The sequence below is a fragment of the Symphalangus syndactylus genome, chromosome 23, assembly GCF_028878055.3.
Source record: "Symphalangus syndactylus isolate Jambi chromosome 23, NHGRI_mSymSyn1-v2.1_pri, whole genome shotgun sequence".
In the NCBI taxonomy this organism is placed as follows: Eukaryota; Metazoa; Chordata; class Mammalia; order Primates; family Hylobatidae; genus Symphalangus; species Symphalangus syndactylus.
The window spans coordinates 15,908,646-15,926,543 of NC_072445.2; the positions used below are offsets into that span (position 1 = coordinate 15,908,646).

At 52.9% G+C, this 17,898-nt stretch overlaps 1 protein-coding gene across 1 annotated transcript in view; it reads right to left on the reverse strand.

Moving 5' to 3' along the window:
• Positions 1-2,564: 2,564 nt before the first annotated feature.
• The window catches only part of C23H6orf132 (chromosome 23 C6orf132 homolog), a 39,808-nt gene continuing 24,474 nt past the window's right edge, over positions 2,565-17,898 (reverse strand). Inside the window, exons 3-5 of the mRNA XM_055264053.2 lie at positions 9,035-9,107; positions 3,314-6,413; positions 2,565-2,729 (exon numbers count right to left, since the gene is read on the reverse strand). Of these exons, the coding sequence (XP_055120028.2) occupies positions 2,612-2,729; positions 3,314-6,413; positions 9,035-9,107 (3,291 nt within the window). The 3' untranslated portion in view covers positions 2,565-2,611. The remainder of the gene's footprint in view (positions 2,730-3,313; positions 6,414-9,034; positions 9,108-17,898) is intronic.

Below are 17,898 nucleotides of genomic sequence, written 5' to 3' on the forward strand. Positions count from 1 at the left end.
AATAATATAATAAAATATTCTAAAAGTATGACGTCAAGATGGCCTTAAAAAAAAAAAAACTTTTATGGAAAACCGTGACAGGCCACATACAAATGTGAGGTAGTCATCACCCAAAGATGCCACTTGCTGAGCAACTACTAAGCGCTAGTCACATGCTGGATGCTTTGGCTAAATCAGTATGTCACCACCACAAGAGGCCTTCCCTGACCACCCTGTTAAAGTAAATCCACTCCTCTCCCCACCCGCTAGTTATTCTCTCACGTTCCCTGTTTTTTCCTTCTTACTACTTGTAATTTATGGTGTTTTTGTGTGCGTTTTCAATCCTCTCCTCCACTAGACAGACTATTAGCTTGCCATGAACAGGAGTCATGTGGGTGAGCTGATGGCAGTCTATCCACGCTAAGCATAGTGGCTTATATCCAGTAGTTACCCAAATCCTTGTTAGACAAACAGCCACGGAGCTGGAGGCCAGTCCAAACTGGCCTGTTTATTTTCCAAGTCAAGTGAGACTCAGCCTTCCCTGCCCACTCCAGAGCAATACACAGCTGAGAGTCTACGCCCCACCCCTCAAGCCTTAACATAGATAAATTAATGATCTCTTTTATAAAACATTGTACAGGGAAAATACATACATATATAGAGAGCTAGTGCTGGGGCTGGGGTGGGACTTGCTTCTTGAACACAGATAACAAGACCCTACCCCATCAGGGTGGCTGGCCTTGGTCATCTGGGTGTCCATCCACCCCTGCACTTTCTTCCCTAAAGTGGCTCACCTGCTGTCCTGACAACGCAGTGCCTCAGCTGGTTACCACAAATAATAAAGGTCCAACATCTTCCCCCAAAGGGAACTACTTTCTGGCTGGCCCCCACCAGCCTGCTCCTCTGAAATGGGCCACTCTCCAGTCCTTCCTTCTTACTGAGGCAGCCCACCTTGGCCTGGTCCCAGGAATTTGGCCAACCAGGACCTGAAGATAGGGAAGCAAGACCAAGGAATATTGTTTCTTGATATGTTTGGTGATTACAGCATCTAAACCAGGACTTTTTTGAAAAGTGGAAGGGGGTCTAATTCACTGGACAACAAGCATAAACCTGGACTGCCCAGGCAAAGAACACATGGTCACCCTACTGATAGGTCTCCCCTGCTCTTTTTTTTTTTTTTTTGAGACGAGTCCCGCTCTGTTGCCAGGCTGGAGTGCAGTGGTGCAATCTCAGCTCACTGCAACCTCCGCCTCCCGGGTTCGAGTGATTCTCCTGCCTCAGCCTCCCGAGTAGCTGGGACTACAGGCACCCACCACCATGCCCAGCTCAGTTTTGTATTTTTAGTAGAGACGGGGTTTCACCATGTAGGCCAGGATGGTCTCAATCTCTTGACCTCGTGATCCACCCACCTCAGCCTCCCAAAGTGCTGGGATTACAGGCGTGGGCCACCGTGCCTGCTCAGGTCTCCCCTGCTCTTAACTGGCCCAATCCTAGCACTCTTTTTTTTTTTTTTTTTTTTTCCGTATTTTTAGTAGAGATAGGGTTTCACCATTTGGGCAGGCTGGTCTCGAACTTCTGACCTCAAGTGATCCACCAGCCTTGGCCTTCCAAAGTGCTGGGATTACAGGTGTGAGCCACCGCACCTGGCCAACCAATCCTACCACTCTTGACTTTCCCAAACACATTCCCCATCAGCAGCAAGCTTCTTCAGGCCTCCATTCCCATCTCTGCTGCCTCCACTCTCCAAGGCTTTCTAGCATCTTAAGGCATCAATAGTATTGGTGACTTGTAGTATCAGTGTTAGGAAAAATGCCCTCTCCAAATCCCGTATGAGACCTGGCCATGTAAGGCCCCTAGTGTCAAGCCTAAGACTCATGGCTCCTTGGGCCCAGTCCCCAAAATTAGGGCTGCATGGGTCTGAATAGCAAAGCCAGGCTTAACTCTGTTTCCCATCCTAAACTTGCCAAGTGTCCTCTCTCTAGGCCTGCCTGTAGCTAAGGGCCAGGGCCAAGGAAAAATGAACCATCAATCTTCCACCTCTGCCCTTGGCCAATGCAAGGGGCTTCCATTCCGCATGTGGGAGCTTCACTCCCCACCCCACACATAGTCCTTCTCCACGTGTTATACATACATATTCCAAGATCTCCCTTCGGTGCCCTGCACACCCACCAGGACAGAGCTGGGCCTCAGCCCTTTGCAAGGGCCTGACAGGCAATCACAGCTATCTTGATGGGTTCCAGTTCAGTCGGTGCCCCACCCCTTGCTTTCAGAACCTGCTCAGTAGGCCGTGCTTGTAAAACTGTTTTAAATAACTCTTGCTAAAGCAGACAGTACCAGAGAGCGGAAACTCAGTGCCCAGGTCCTTAATGGTTCCTCCTCTCTACCCTCCTTCCCCTCCCACACCCCACGTGTAAACAGTCCACAGCCACACCAGCGCTCTGGGAAACAGAAGCCTACTCTTGGTCTTCCTGGGCCACTGCTTCTCATCGTTGGTCTTTGGGGATCAAAGACTCCTCTGTGCCTGAGTCAGGTCGCCTAACACCTGCTGTGTACCTCCCACCCCCGACAAGAAACAAATGCCCAGATCCTTAAAGACACAGTTTGTTGGAGTAGAGCTAAGAGAACCCCTGGTTCAGGAGGTGGCTTTCCGATGGGCCCCTGAGCAGGCATAGGAGATGGGATGGCGGGTCCCAGGCCTCACGGTGAACGTGTTGATGGGGCTTCCATAGCGGGTGGTGGTGTGGGGAGACCTGGGGGAGAGCAAGTGATGTGAGGTGAATATCTGCAGCTGGTTAGCCAACACGCCTCCCATCTCCCTCGGGGACCGAGAGGAAAAGATGCTGCTCATACTTCTGTATTTGCCCCCACAAGCCCTGGGCTTAGCGACCCCAGGGAGGGACCGCAGACCACCACAAACAGGGCTCCCATTCTGGTCTGGGCCCTGCTGGCCGGAGAACATGCCTAACATCCTTTCACTCAGAACTCTTTCACTCCCGGCCTGTGTCTGGATCCAACTCTGTGCTGGGAAATCCCTCCACCCAAGGACCACTCAGATCTCTCCCCGCCCCACACTTAGCCTGACCTCTGGGATCTAGCGGGTGGGAGAAAGACGAGAGGAGCTGGTGGGGAAAGAGAACTAGGGAGGTCAGGAAGCAGGTCAGGAAGGCGCCAACAGCGCCCTCTCCCGGTAAGTGGGCCTCCCTCCCCCGTTCTACCCGCAAGGCCGAAGGTTGAAAACAAAATGTTTTCTCTTGATGGACGGCCGGGCCTCCTTGGCCCTCGCCTGGCTTTCCACCCCTCCCGGCTTCCCGCACCAGCCGGGCCCGCAGCTCACCTGCCGGCAGCTGGGGCGAAGCCGTAGTCGGCGCTGCCGGGCGCTTTGTGCTTGGCCTCCGCAGCGCCCCGGGCGGCGCCCTCCAGGGACAGCCTCCGCGCGTGCAGGCCTCCGGGGGGCGCGCGACCCGCCGAGTTCACGCGCCGCATCTCGGGGCCTCTGGGCTGCGGCCCGAAGCAGTTGGGAGAGCTCAGGCTGCGGCCGGTGCCACCATGGGGCAGCCCTGGGCCTCGGTGCGGCTCCCCGACGTACAGGCGCTTCTTTATGAGCGAGCGGCCCCCTCCCGAGAAGCGCTCCAGGCCCCCAGCCCCGGCGTAGCGCGCGCCTGCGGGAAAGCGCGAGAAGCCGAGAGCCGGGGGTGCCCCGGAGCCAGAGTTCGGGGGCTGCCTCAAGTCTGAGTAGTTGTTCAGGGGAGGGGAGCTCTGGCGGCCCAGATACTGGAGGGCCGGAGCCGGGGGTTCAGGGTCATTGCTGAACTCTGGCGGCGGTGGGATGACCTCGAAGTTGAACTCCTCCTCCTCCTCCTCCTCCTCCTCCCTCTTGTTCGAAGGAGAAGGTGGGGAGGAGAAGGACTTGGGCAGCGGGTGGCCCTGGAGGAGTTTGGAGGGAGCTGCTCTTTCCCAGGCCACAGGGGCTCGGGGCTCTGGCTTTGTCCAGTTGTGCCTGCGGCTCGGCTCTGTGCCCTCTGCGTCTCTTCCCGGCCGCGGCCCCCACTTATTGGGTATTTCGGTCGTCAGCGGGGAGTCCTTCTCAGCCTCCTTGGGTAACTTGGGCACCACAGTGAAGGAGTTGGGCGTTCCCTGGCTGTGGAAGATGCTGTCAGAACTGGCCTCGGCTTGGTGGCTGTGGTCACGGAGACTTCCTGGCAGAGAGGACCGACCCAGGGCAGCCCCTCCAGGCCTCCCCTTCTGCGCCCTCTGCCTGGCCGCTAGGAGCAGGGCCATCGGCGAGCCCCGCTCCACCACCTCCCCAGTCACCGGGTGCCTGAGGAGTTCATCAGTGGGCTGGGCCGAGGCAGGGGGCTTGGCTGGCAGCCCTGGGGGCTCCTTTACCTCCACGGGCTCCCCTGGCCCTGCAGCCCCTCCTTTGGCCAGGGTGGGCATCACCACAGCAACCTCACGGCTGAGGCTGCTCTGGTGGCAGTGGGGCTTGTAGAGACATGGCACCTCTCCTCCACCAGGAGGTGTCTTTGGTGGGAGGGCTGGAGATGAGCGGGCTCCCTGTGTGGGCAGCCTAGTGGCCTCTGAGGGGGACCCCTCTCCCCTTGCCTGGGAGGGAGGGGAAACTTCTTGAGATGCTGGCTTCTCTGGCTGCCCAGCTGAGCCTGAGTCCTTCTCTGCCATCAGTTGGGATGTGGTGGTGGGCAAAGTTGTGGCTGTAGATGGTATGGCAGGGCCAGATGTGGCCTTGGGTGGTGTGGCTGGCCCAGATGTGGCCTTGAGTGGTGTGGCCGGCCCAAGTGTGGCCTTGGATGGTGTGGCTGGCCAAAGTGTAGCCTTGGGTGGTATGGCTGGTCCCAACATGGCCTTGGGCTGGAGTGATGTGGTTGGCAGCAGGGTGGTGGATTGAGGTGGCAGATTTTTGGCCACAGGCTTGGAGAGTTTGTCATTATCAGCCCTGTTTTCAAAAATTCTTCCCCCTTCTAGCCGAGGCTTAGGGGGCAGAGATCTTATGCTGGGCTTAGCCTCCTTCTCTGCTGATGAGGAGAGCCGGGCCTCCAGCTCATTCCGGATCTGCCGCACACTGGGAGTTGGAGAGTCTTGGGGAATGTAGTCCACAGGGGGCAGGGTCAGGCTGGGGGCTGCCTCTGTCTCTGTCAGGCTGCTGCCGCCAAGACTCTTTTCAGGAACACCTGGGGGAGTGTCCTTTGCTGGCAGGCTCAGAGGAGTCTCCTTCTCGGGCAGGTGGGGGCCCTTCTTGCCCTCCTTGCTCTGAGGGGCCAATGTTGGGCCTGGCCTGTGACTGAGGAATCGGTCCTCTCTCCTGGAGCCACAGAGATAGGCTGCCAGCTCGTTCCGCAGCTTTTCCATCTGGCTGGGGTCCCTCCAGTCCACAGGTGCTGAAGAGGCTCTGTCCTCTGGGCTGGGGGGGTTGGGTTTGGGTTCGAGAGCACGAGAGCTGGATTTAGGGGTTTTTGTAAACCCAGCAGGTGGATGGGCTGCCTTCTGAGCACAGGGCAAAGGAGGTGCAGCTGGGGGAAGTGGGGGTGCTGGGGGAGGGAGGGGGGGTGCAGGAGGGGGCAGGGGAGGGGCTGGAGGCGGAGTCCCAGCTCGTTCATCTGCTTGGGACTGGGACTGGCCAAGCCTTGAGCTGGCTGGTGCTGCGGCCTTGAGCTCCCCAGGGCAGTCTGGCTCGGGGGCCCTGTCTGGGTAGACCTGGGAGGCGGGGCGGATGTGGAAGCTGGGAGGCAGTGGGAGTCGGCTGGGAGCCTTCTTGGTGGACCCCTCTTCCTTTCGGGGAGCCTCTTGTGCTTCCTGAACTGGGATGGACGAAGTCCTGACTGGGGTTGGGGGCGGCACTTTGAAAGAACGGGGGAAGGTGAGATGGGGCTCTGGGTTAGGTCCCAGGGCACTCTCCTTTGGCTCAGCAGGGCTTCTCGGGGGGCTGGCTCTGGTGGCCTCTGCCTGCCTGCCATTCAGTGCTACATCTGATTTCCACTTGGTGACACCCCCAGGGGGAAAGAGACGAGTCCCCACTGTGTGAGGAGATGCTGGAGCTGGGGGTGCTGGGGCTGGCATAGGAGGCGGTGGGGGGGCTAGAAAGGCCAAGGGTGGGGCAGGGGGAATGAAGTCAGGAGGGGTGGGTATGGATGGGGAGGAAAGAGTGTGTGGTGGGGATAGGGCCTCCAATACTGGGGGTGGAGGTGGGGCCATGCTGGGTGGGGGTGGGGGTTCCAGCAGCAGGGGAGGCGGTGGGGGTGCTGTGGAAGGTGGAGATGGCAGTGGCGACCCCCCTGGAGGTTGCGAAATGTCCTGAGGGGGCCCTGGGGCTGGGCCTGGGGGAGGTGGGGGGATGAGTAGATCCTGGCCATATTGTCCAGGCCTCAGGTCACCCACAGAGCTGTATAGTCGGAGGTTGCCATTGACTAGTGAGCTGGTACCTGAAAGAAGGAGAGGCAAAGATGGGGGGCAGGAACGAGGCAGACCAGCCCTGCCAATTTCTGTTTATCCAGGGCAGGTGCAGGGGTGGGCACCCAAGAGAATGACTGGATCATTTTCTCCTGAACACCAAGAGAGGGAGCAGCCCCGTGTCCAGTCTCCTGAGCTGTCCTGCGGGTGTCCCCCTTCTTTCTAGGGAGGGTCGCCTGCCTGTCCCTGGCACAGCCTTTGAAGCCTGTATGGAATGACCTCCATTTGCCTCCCCAGAGTCACTCTCTAACCTGTGCCGGGACTCCCTTGCCCCCTGAGATGGGGGGTGGGGACAAGAGGGCCAGGGCACTGATTCCTCCGGCTGCCTCCTGGCTGCGTCACAGGTTGGCAGCAGCTGTCTTTCCTGCCCCGCAGACACAGGTCCTGTCACGGTGTCCCTCTCCCGCTATGTTCAGTCCCTGGGTGTCACTGTCCCCAGGAGACGAGTCGCCTAACCAAGCTCACGCTGTGGTATACCGTCCCTTTACTCAACTCTCTTCAGTTATCCCCTTTGAGTGCGCCATCTGTTTCTTGCAGGGACCTTGACCTTGGCCAAGCCAGAAAGTCCAGGGTTCAAATCCCAGCTCTACCACTTATTAGATGAGTGACCTTGAACACACTAATTAACCTTGCTCAGCCTCAGTTTCCTCATCTATCAAAGGGGCATGATGTCAGTGCTCACTTCTCACAGCCGTTGTGAGGATTAAATGAGAGAATCCATGCGAATACACAGAAAGGGCTTGTCATGGTGCCAGGCCTCTAGTAGGCAGTTAATAAAATGCAACCACTTTGATTCCTACCATCTGTGCTTAACTTTTCAGACTGTGTGAGACAGGGAAAGTGGGAAAGAGATAGGAAGTCATGGGGCAGGGGCGAGAGACCTCAGTGAGGAAGGCTGGGTGAGAGACCCGCAGGAGGGAGCAACTTGCACAAACTACTCCTGCTTTCTAAAGACGCTGAAACTATTAAGAACCCAGCTGTCCACTTCATAGAGAATGGAGGCAGATTCTGGACTGCAGAATAGAACAGGGGTGTGCAGAAGGAAGGTGGCCTGGACAATCTGGGTGCTAAAGAGATGCTGAGAGCCCCTGGCCCCAGCAGCGCACATCCCTCTGTTGTCCTTGGACCAGGTCCCCAGTCCCTCTCCCAGAGTCTACTTCCTTCTTAGGGGCACCCATCCTTTGCTCCCCTCCTCTCAGTCCCTAACAGTGTGGCGAACCTGGGGAGTGTGCAGCTCTGAAGGGCTCCTCCCAGCTGCCTGACTTCAAACTGAAGAAACCAAGAGTGGGGAAGGGGAAAACTAACATTCACTGAGCACCCAACTGTCAGGCAGGAGTTAGGAGCTGGGGTGCAGCAGCAAAAAAACCAACAAAACAAAAAACGGACAAACACTGGCACTCCTAGGGAGCTTACGCTTGAACGGGACAATGAACGTAATGTGTGAGTACATTATTATCACGTTAGAGGATGAGTGCGATGGGAAAAAACACCAGCAGGGGAGGGGTGCAGCAGGTGCAACTTAAATAGGGCAGTCTGGCCGGGTGCGATGGCTCACACCTGTAATCCCAGCACTTTAGGAGGCTGAGGCGGGTGGATCACGAGGTCAAGAGATAGAGACCATCCTGGCCAACATGGTGAAACCCTGTCTCTACTAAAACTACAAAAATTAGCTGGGCATGGTGGTGCGCGCCTATAATCCCAGCTACTCAGGAGGCCGAGGTGGGAGAATTGCTTGAACCCGGGAGGCAGAGGTTGTAGTGAGCTGAGATCACGCCACTGCCCTCCAGCCTGGCGACAGAACAAGACTCTATCTCAAATAAATAAATAAATAAATAAAGCAGTCTGAGAAGGCCAAGCAGAGAAGGTGACATTTGAGCAAAGAAGGGAGGAGTGAGGGAGACGGCCACACAGATGCCTTGCAGAAGAGCATTCTAACCTGAGAGGTCTGCAGTGCAAAGACCCCAAGGCGGAAATGTGCCTGGGGTATTTCAGGAGCAACAGGAGATGCTTTGGCTGGGGCAGTGTGGGAGGGGAAAGCAAGCAAGCAAAGTGGCCGGACTCCAGTCACACTCCAGCAGTCCTTGCGGGAACCTTTTCTCTGAGTGACACGAGAAGCCATTAGCGAGTTTGAAGCACCTCTGAGAGGTGTGACAGACGTGACTTACATCCCATGCACCGCTTCATTTACTCTCCAAACTGAACTGTTGTTCCCATTGTTCATTGGAAGATACAGAGGTAGGAGGGGTGAAGTGTCTTGCCCAAGGGAGCAAAGCGAATATGTGGGGAGCTGGGATTCAAAGCCAGGCCCTTCTCCCACTTTTGCTGCACTTGTTCCTGCTCTGGCCTTGTCCCCTTGCCATCCTTCCCCCGCCAGAAAGGGGCCTTCGCTGACCCTGGCTCTCCTTAACTCCCGGCCCCACTGCCCGGGCCCACTGCGGCCAGTAATCAAGAGGCCTGAGGATGGCGAGAGTGGCTGTGCCTGGGGACTCTGGCTTTGTCACCAGCTATGAAGATGAGCAGTTGCTTAGCTTTTGAACTCAGAGCCCTAGGAGGAAAGAAAGATGGACCAGCCCCAAGCCCAGGGTTCACTTACCTGTCACTTTGTCTGCAAAATCTTCTGGAACCGAGGGGGTGGGCACAGCCAGCCCATGGTTTTCCTGGGCATTCTGAAAGAGACCAGAAAGAAATCAGGGGACAGGGAAAGATGGACAGATAATTCTCAAACTGCTGCTCTTTGAGGCCATTTTACTGCTTGAAAATCTGCAGTGATGGTCATGGTTGCATAACCTTGTGCATATATCAAAATATAAAAGGCTGATTTTAAAAAGCGAATCTTGTGGTACAGTCAACCAATCCTCACTATCTGTCATAGTTATGTTCTATAAAGTTGCAGTGAACATAGTATTAGTAAATACTGACCCGTTGCTCCTAGGGGAAATACAAGGTTAGGTTCCTATGAGCCTCTGGTCACAAGATTTTTGTCAACTGATCAATACATAACCATAACCTTGTTTTAGCTGTGTTTCTGCTTAAAGACACTTTAATATATTTTGTTGGTTGGTTAACATTGAACTCATGGCCGATAGCACTACAACACGTGACACTAAACAGAAAAAGACACTTGTTTATGTATGACAGCTAAAACAAGAAGGCAAAGAATCCTCTTGTTCAGCTGGGAACAAGTGCAATGAGCAACTCAAAATTTTCACTGCTCTGTGCATGTCTGCAAATGACCACAGAAGCAACACAAGCATTGATTCTGGGGTTCCAAATACATTTCAGCCACTAAGCACATTTGCAGATACAGAATCCACAAATAGGGAGGATTGACTGTGCATGAATTCCATCTTGATGCCAAAGACAAAGCAAAACAAACAAATAGAAGCTGCATTGACTCTCCATGTAGGTCCACAGGTGAAAAGCCAAGCTCCTCAGCCTGGCCTCCTGTGTGTTCTTAGTTTTCATTAGGTGTTTACAGAAAAATAACAAGTGATGAACTTGAATTTTTTTTTTTTTTAATTGAGACGGTTTTATTCTGTCACCTAAGCTGGAGTGCAGTGGTGCAATCTTGGTTCACTGCAGCCTCGATCTTGCGGCTCAAGCAATCTTCCCATCTGTAGCTGGGACTACAGATGTGTACCACCATTCCTGGCTAATTTTTTTTTTTTTTTTTTTTTTGAGATGGAGTCTCGCTCTGTCACCCAGGCTGGAGGGCAATGGCATGATCTCTACTCACCACAACCTCTGCCTCCTGGGTTCAAGCGATTCTCCTGCCTCAGCCTCCCAAGTAGCTGGGATTACAGGGGCATGCACCACCATGCCCAGCTAATTTTTTGCATTTTTAGTAGAGACAGGGTTTCACCATGTTGGCCAGGCTGGTCTTGAACTCCTGACCTCGTGATCTGCCCACTTCTGCCTCCCAAAGTGCTGGGATTACAGGCGTGAGCCACCACGCCCAGCCCTGGCTAATTTTTTGTATATGTTTTAGAGAATGTGGTTTCGTCATGTCTCCCAGGCTGGTCTTGAACTGCTGGGCTCAAGTAATCCGCCCACCTTGGCCTCCCAAAGTGCGGGGATTACAGGTATGAGCCACTGTTCCCAGCCTGAACTTGAATATTTATAGCTCTGCAGATGCCCTTCTGATCGCTAAGCTTAAGAGGCTATAATATGTTTACACAGCTGTCAGTTTGTAATACTATTTTGCATTCTATTTTTTTTTTTCCAAACACACATTTCCATATGTCAACAAAGTCTGCACACCTGCTGTTTTGAAGAGCTGTAGAGCGTTTTAGGGTAGTTTTCAAAGTCCTCAATGACCTGGCCCCATGCTTCCCAGCCAACTGTTATTTCCTACTCACCTATTACACCCATCCCACATTGTAGCTTCACTGACTCCCTCCCTGCCACCTTTTCAACCACCCCATATAGTCCGTGTTCATCCATGATGCTGGGCATTGGTCAGCTGTACCTGTCATTCCCACTCTCCATTTATAACAATAATCATAATCATAATGCTCCTTGCACTGTGCTCTAACTAAACACGTTATCTCAGTCACACCACTCTGTATAGAAGAGGATGTCATCATTTACCAGGTGAAGAAACTGAGGCTCAAAGACCTTTGGGAAGTTGTGTAAAGTCGTTCAACCAGTACTACCAAACCCAGGTCTGTGGAGCTCCCACTCCTTAGTATTTTGCCTCCCTAAAATCCCTTATCCTTCAAGGATTAGCTGAGCCCCTCTAGGATGATGGAACAGGGGTAGGGGATAAGAGCATTGGCTCTGGCTTTCCAGCCTGTCTGGATTTGAATCTCAGCTCTGCCACCTATTAGATGTATGACTGTGCAAGTTACTTAATCTTCCTGTGTCTCAGTTTCCCCATCTGGGAAATGGTGATAACAATAGAATTACCCATTGTAGGGAAGCTGTGAGGACTAAATGATGCAATGCACAAAAAGCACTTGGGAGCCATCCCCTGTCCGCACCACACTGACCCACTGCTACCCAGAGCAACCCACAGCCAAGCTCCCAAAAGAGGGGAGACTCTTGTTTGCACTCCAGATTGTCCTCTAGTTCCTTCAGTGAGATGTGGGAGCTCCTTGGAGCCCAGGGACCATGTCTTATGGTATCCCCCAAAGCTGGATGCATAGTAAGCCCAGTTGTTACTCAGTGATGGGCTGATGGTACTAACCCTCTGGACTTAATATTCAAGAAGGGCACTCAAGGTTGATGTTACAGAAATATCTATGAGACCTTGGGTTACCAAGAGCCATCTCAGAATTACTCTGGTCACTTGGGATCAGCAAACCACTCATCTTGTTCTTGAAGAATTCTGAAGCTGGAATGGTCTTGAGCCGTCAACTTGTCTTTTTTTTTTTTCCTGCCTTTACTTGATTTGCATGGCCAACGACATACCTGATCTCAACTTTTCTCAAACCCAGTGATTGCGAACCAGGGCAGGTACAGGGACCCAGCCCATCAGCGGTGTGTCTCCCATGACATCCTGAGATGTGCCACACACACATGCAAATCACTGGCGGTCTAATAACCTCCATCAAGTACACACACTCTGAGTTTGATGAGACGGAGGCCGGGCCTTCAAAAGCCAGGGTTGAGATCTCTGATTAATTTCAACATAATTGAAAAGCGGAAAGGCTGGGGACTTAGCATCAAAAGTCTCGGGTTCCATTCATGCTCAGGCTTGCCAGCGGTGTGGCCTTGGATGAGCGGTGGAGATGCGGGATGGGGTCAGTGATGTTGAGCCATTGTCCAGGCTCTTCCTGTGCGATGGCCCTATACTAAAAGTGTGACCGGTGTCACCTCAAATCCCTTCATAGAGCCAGGGTGCAAGCCTAGGCTTTCCACCTTACCTTTTCTACAGATCACTGAGCCCCATTTTCTTTACTTAGAAAACTGAGGCAGCCGGGCATGGTGGCTCACGCCTATAATCCCAGCACTTTGGGAGGCCAAGGCAGGAGGATCACCTGAGGTCAGGAGTTCAACATCAGCCTGGCCAACATGGCGAAACCCCATCTCTATTAAAAATACAAAAATTAGCCAGGCATGGTGGCAGGTGCCTGTAATCCCAGCTATTCGGGAGGCTAAGGCAGGGAGAATTGCTTGAATTGGGGAGGCAGAGGTTGCAGTGAGCTGAGATCATGCCACTGCACTCCAGCCTGGGCGATAGAGCAAGACTGTCCCAAAAAAATAAAAGAAAAAAAAAGAAAGAAAAAAAAATAAGAAAATTGAGCCAATAGTTCCTACTTTGCAGGGCTATTATGAGGATCAAATAAGATAATATCCCTAACCCAGGAAACCAATGCTAGTTGAAGGATTATATCTTATAATCCTCTCTTCCAGAAAAGTGAAAAAATTGTGAACAATCAAAGCTAACCTCCCTGGAAGTCTAGTAACACCTTCTGGGTTATCCTGAATGCTTAATGGTGTGTGTGGGAGGAAGACAGATAGACTTTATAGGCCTAAGGTGATATTACTCACTATGCCCTTTGATCTTAAAGCACTTGGAAAACACATTAGACTCCCAAGACCACAGGGTGAAAATCCATCTCTAGAGCGGCTTGTAACAACAGCTCAGTCCAAGCCCTGGCTTCTTAGATCCCTCTGCCCACAGCACCCCCACCACCTCACCACCATGCTTGCAGTGCGGTGACACGCCATGGTCTGGCCCTTGGAGCAAGTCCCAAAGGCCAGCCTCATCCCTTCAGAAGCTTCCAGTATTGAACTGAACATAGTCTCTCTGGCTCTCCAAGCCTCTGTCTGGCCCTTTTCTTTCCCACTTGGGCCCACATGTGCCCCTGTGGCTTACTTAGCTGTCCCTTTCACTGATGCTTTTTCAGGGAAGGCAAATGCAAACTCATTTTAATCTTAGTCCCATAAAAACAGACTCAGAAGGTAAATTGCTTCCCGCCCAGGCAGCTGGCATCAAGTGCACTGGTGTGGTTGGTGACATATTTCAGTGTGCAAATGCACAGGTGTGGACAGCATCCATCTCCATGGGTGCTGAATTTCCTAACCTGCCTCTCTTCACCTCAGAGAACAAAGGAAAAGCCTCCTTAAGAAGAGGGCTTGAGGCAGGGCACAGTGGCTCACACTTGTAATCCCAGCACTTTGGGAGGCTGAGACAGGTGGATCACTTGAGGTCAGGAGTTTGAGACCAGCCTGCCCAATGTGTTGAAACGTTGTCTCTACTGAAAATACAAAAATGAGCCAGGCGTGGTGGCAGGCGACTGTAATCCCAGCTACTCGGGAGGCTAAGACAGGGAGAATTGCTTGAACCCAGGAGACAGAGGTTGCAGTGAGCCAAGATTGTGCCACTACGCTCCAGCCTGGGCGACAGAGAGAGACTCTGTCTCAAAAAAAAAAAAGCTGGGCATGGTGGCTCACACCTGTAATCCCAGAACTTTGGGAGGCTGAGGTGGGCAGATCACGAGATCAGGAGTTGGAGACCAGCCTGAGCAACATGGTGAAACCCCATCTCTACTAAAAATACAAAAATTAGCCGGGCATGGTGGCAGGTGCCTGTAATCCCAGCTACTCAGGAGGCTGAGGCAGGGGAATCACTTGAACCCGGGAGGCGGAGGTTGCAGTGAGTCAAGATCGCACCATTGCACTCCAGCCTGGGCGACTGAGTGAGACTCCATCTCAAAAAAACAAAAGAAAAGAAAAAGTTATGTACTTAATGCCATGGAATTGTACACTTTAAAATGGTTAAAAGGCCAGGCACAGTGGCTCATGCCTGTAATCCCAGCACTTTGGGAGGCTGAGGCAGGCGGATCATGAGGTCAGGGGATTGAGACCATCCTGGCTAACATGGCGAAACCCCGCCTCTACTAAAAATACAAAATATTAGCCAGGCGTGGTGGCGGGCACCTGTAGTCCCAGCTACTCGGGAGGCTGAGGCAGGAGAATGGCGTGAACCCAGGAGGTGGAGCTTGCAGTGAGCCGAGATGGAGGCACTGCACTCCAGCCTGGGCAACAGAGTGAGACTCCGTCTCAAAAAAATAAAAATAAATAAATAAATAAAATGGTTAAAATGGTAAATTTTATCTTATGTATATCTTATAATAAAAAAGTTAAACAAAACAGAAGACAAGAAATCAAAAGAAAAAGTGTTGGGGGCAACTTAGAATGTGTGTAACCTCTAGACATCACCTCTTTCTCCCATCCCCTAAACTCCCAATCTTAACAGTAGGAACAACAGCTGCTACTTGGCCAGCACTTATTCTGTACCAGGTACTCTTTCAGCACTTTCTTTTTTTTTTTCTTTTTTCTTTTTCTTTTTTTTTTTGAGACAGTCTCGCTGTGTCGCCCCGGCTGGAGTGCAGTGGCAAGATCTCGGCTCACTGCAACCTTTGACTCCCGGGTTCCAGCGATTCTCCTGACTCAGCCTCCCAAGTAGCTGGGAGTGCAGGGACCCGCCACCACACCGAGCTACTTTTTGTATTTTTGGTGGAGACGGGGTTTCGCTATGTTGGCCAGGCTGGTCTTGAACTCCTGACCTTGTGATTCGCCTGCCTTGGCCTCCCAAAGTGCTGGGATTACAGGCATGAGCCACTGTGCCCAGCCTCTTTCAGCACTTTCTATCACTTAACTCATTTGCTTTTCACAACAGCCCAATGAGACAGGTGCTGTCATTGCTACCGCCATTTTCCAGATGAGGCAACGGAGGCTCAGAGAGATTCAGTGACATGCCCTGGGTCCTACAGCGAGTTATGGATCACTGTCTTTTCGGGCACCTTGCAAACCCAGCTTGTCATCCAGTTCTGCCCATCACTTCCTGAATCCTTCCTTCCTGCTGCCCCTCCACCTCAGCCCTACCTCAGTCCTCACCATCCCTCACCCAGATGGACAGACTGCCTTTGATGCCAGACACTTTCCCAGTCTCCGCCTCACTCCATTGTCCAAAGCTGCCACAGGGATAGTCTTTCTCAAAAGTATCTCAGAGCAGGTTACTTCCCGGCTCAGAATCCTTCCACTGGTCCAGAGGAAGAAATTCAAACACCTTCACATGGCCTGTGAGAACTTTCATAAGTTGGACCCTCTGCAGCTCCTACCATCTTCTCCCCACCTACCCCACAAATCCTGGGCTCCCACTGGTGGTTCTTGTCTTTTTCCCACCCCACTGTAGCTGGGGGAACCTGACGAACTCATGAACAAGTGTGCTCCCTGCAGCAGGGGTCCTCAGTGGGGCACAGAAACCACCCCTTGGAGGAATTGTGCAGAGGTTTCAGAGGTCCCAGGGGCGGATGGGTAGCTTGAAAAGCCCTTTAGATGATCCAGCTACATCTGCCTCTCCCAACCCCCGAAAGTCACTGCCCCCACTTGTGATCCATTTCCACATCTCAAGCTTCCACAGCCTTGTTCTTGCTCTTACTCTGCCTAGGATTCTCTTCTTTTCCTGGCAAACTCCTAGGTATCCTTTAAGCCCCAGATTAAATGCCCTTCCTCTGTGAAGTCCTTCTTGGCAACCCCAGCCAGAGTTAATTCTCTTCCCTGTGTGATCCTCAGGCTCTATGTGCATTATTATTGCAGCTGACATTTATTAGGCATCTACTAGGTGCAAGGCACTGTTCTGAGTACTTCACATATAGCAACCCAGTCTTACTGTTAGTTTTCACAGTAACCCTAAGAGACAAGTTATTAATTTTTTTTTTTTTTTGAGACGGAGTCTCGCTCTGTCGCCCGGGCTGGAGTGCAGTGGCGCAATCTCGGCTCACTGCAAGCTCCGCCTCCCGGGTTCACGCCATTCTCCTGCCTCAGCCTCTCCGAGTAGCTGGGACTACAGGCGCCCGCCACCACGCCCGGCTAATTTTTTGTATTTTTTAGTAGAGACGGGGTTTCACCGTGGTCTCGATCTCCTGACCTCGTGATCCGCCCGCCTCGGCCTCCCAAAGTGCTGGGATTACAAGCATGAGCCACCGCGCCCGGCCGACAAGTTATTATTTTTATTTTATAGATGAGAAAACTGAAGCACAGAGAGGCTAAGTACATTGCCCAAGGTCACACAGCTAGTTAAGTGCCAGGGCCGATATCGGGACCTGACAGCCTGCTTCCTTTGCCAGTACAGTGTTTGCTCTCATACTTTCCCTCTAACAACTCTATAGACATAGAGTTGATGGTTGTAGTCCCAGCTGCCCAGCCTAGTCTACTTGAGGGCTCGGTGATGGCTGCTTCTTTGTATGTGCCTGACACAGACCGGGCAGTTAAACAAATGTTTATTGAATGAATACGTTCCTGGATGAGTGAATGAGTGGCAGAAAGAATATGGGACAAGTGCTGGGCATGGTGGCTCACGCCTGTAATCCCAGCACTTTGGGAGCCCAAGGCAGGTGGATCATCTGAGGTCAAGAGTTCAAGACCAGCCTGACCAACATGGTGAAACCCCATCTCTACTAACAATACAAAAAAATTAGCCGGGCGTGGTGGTGCGCACCTGTAATCCCAGCTACTCGGGAGGCTGAGGCAGGAGAATCACTTGAACCCAGGAGGTGGAGACTGCAGTGAGCCGAGATTGTGCCACCGCACTCCAGCCTGGGTGACAGAGCAAAACCCTGTCTCAAAAAAAAAAAAAAAAAAGAATATGGGACAAAGAGGCAGGAAACCTGTGTTATGGCTCCAGCTCTGCTACCAGTTAACTTGGGGCAAAGTAACTTCTCACTCTGGTCTCAGTTTTCTGCCCCTTCTGTAAATACTTTCCAAGGATCACTTTGACTACAGCGTTCTGTGAGTCCAGGCCCATAAAGTATCCCTTCTGTGAGTTAGCTCACCTGCGTTGTATGGGCAGTGACCTGGACACTAAGGGTCACCCCTCGATGACAGGGTGTTGGGACAGACAACTGTATTGCCTCCAGGTTGTCCTCTGACTCCAGAGATGCCAAAGGGGCAGCAGGATAGAGGCAGGGAGAGCTGGGAGGGAGAGTTCTCAAAGTTCTTTTCCAGGAGCCCCAGACCAGGCAGGCAGGGCTGGGCTTGAGGTCACTGCTGGCCTCAGACACGGGGCTCTGACTGCTGCAGTCAGCTGGGGAGCCTGCTGCGTCCCAACCTTACACTGCTCCACCCTTGGCACCAGGAAAATGACAGACTCAGGAGCCCAGGGTGCTGCCGGCAGGGGTTGCCATGTACCTCAAACATTCTCAGGGGAGTGGAGTGCATGGCCCTCTGAGTGTGGCAGCCCACATTGAAAGGGGCAGACCAATCTGTGTCCAGTGAAGCAAAGAACATGCAAGTGAGCATCTGAGCGTGCCCCTGGTGGGCTGGGCTGCAGCACCTCCCTCTTTGGGCCAGCCTGGGCAGCTGGCCACAGCCACTCCCTGCGCTGTGGCTGCCTGGGGGCAGAGTCCAGCCCTGGCTCTGCCAGCTTGGGAACTCCACGAAACTGGGCCTCAGCACTTCCTCGTCCTCACACCCAGACAACACCCAGAAGCTAAGACCATCGGCCAC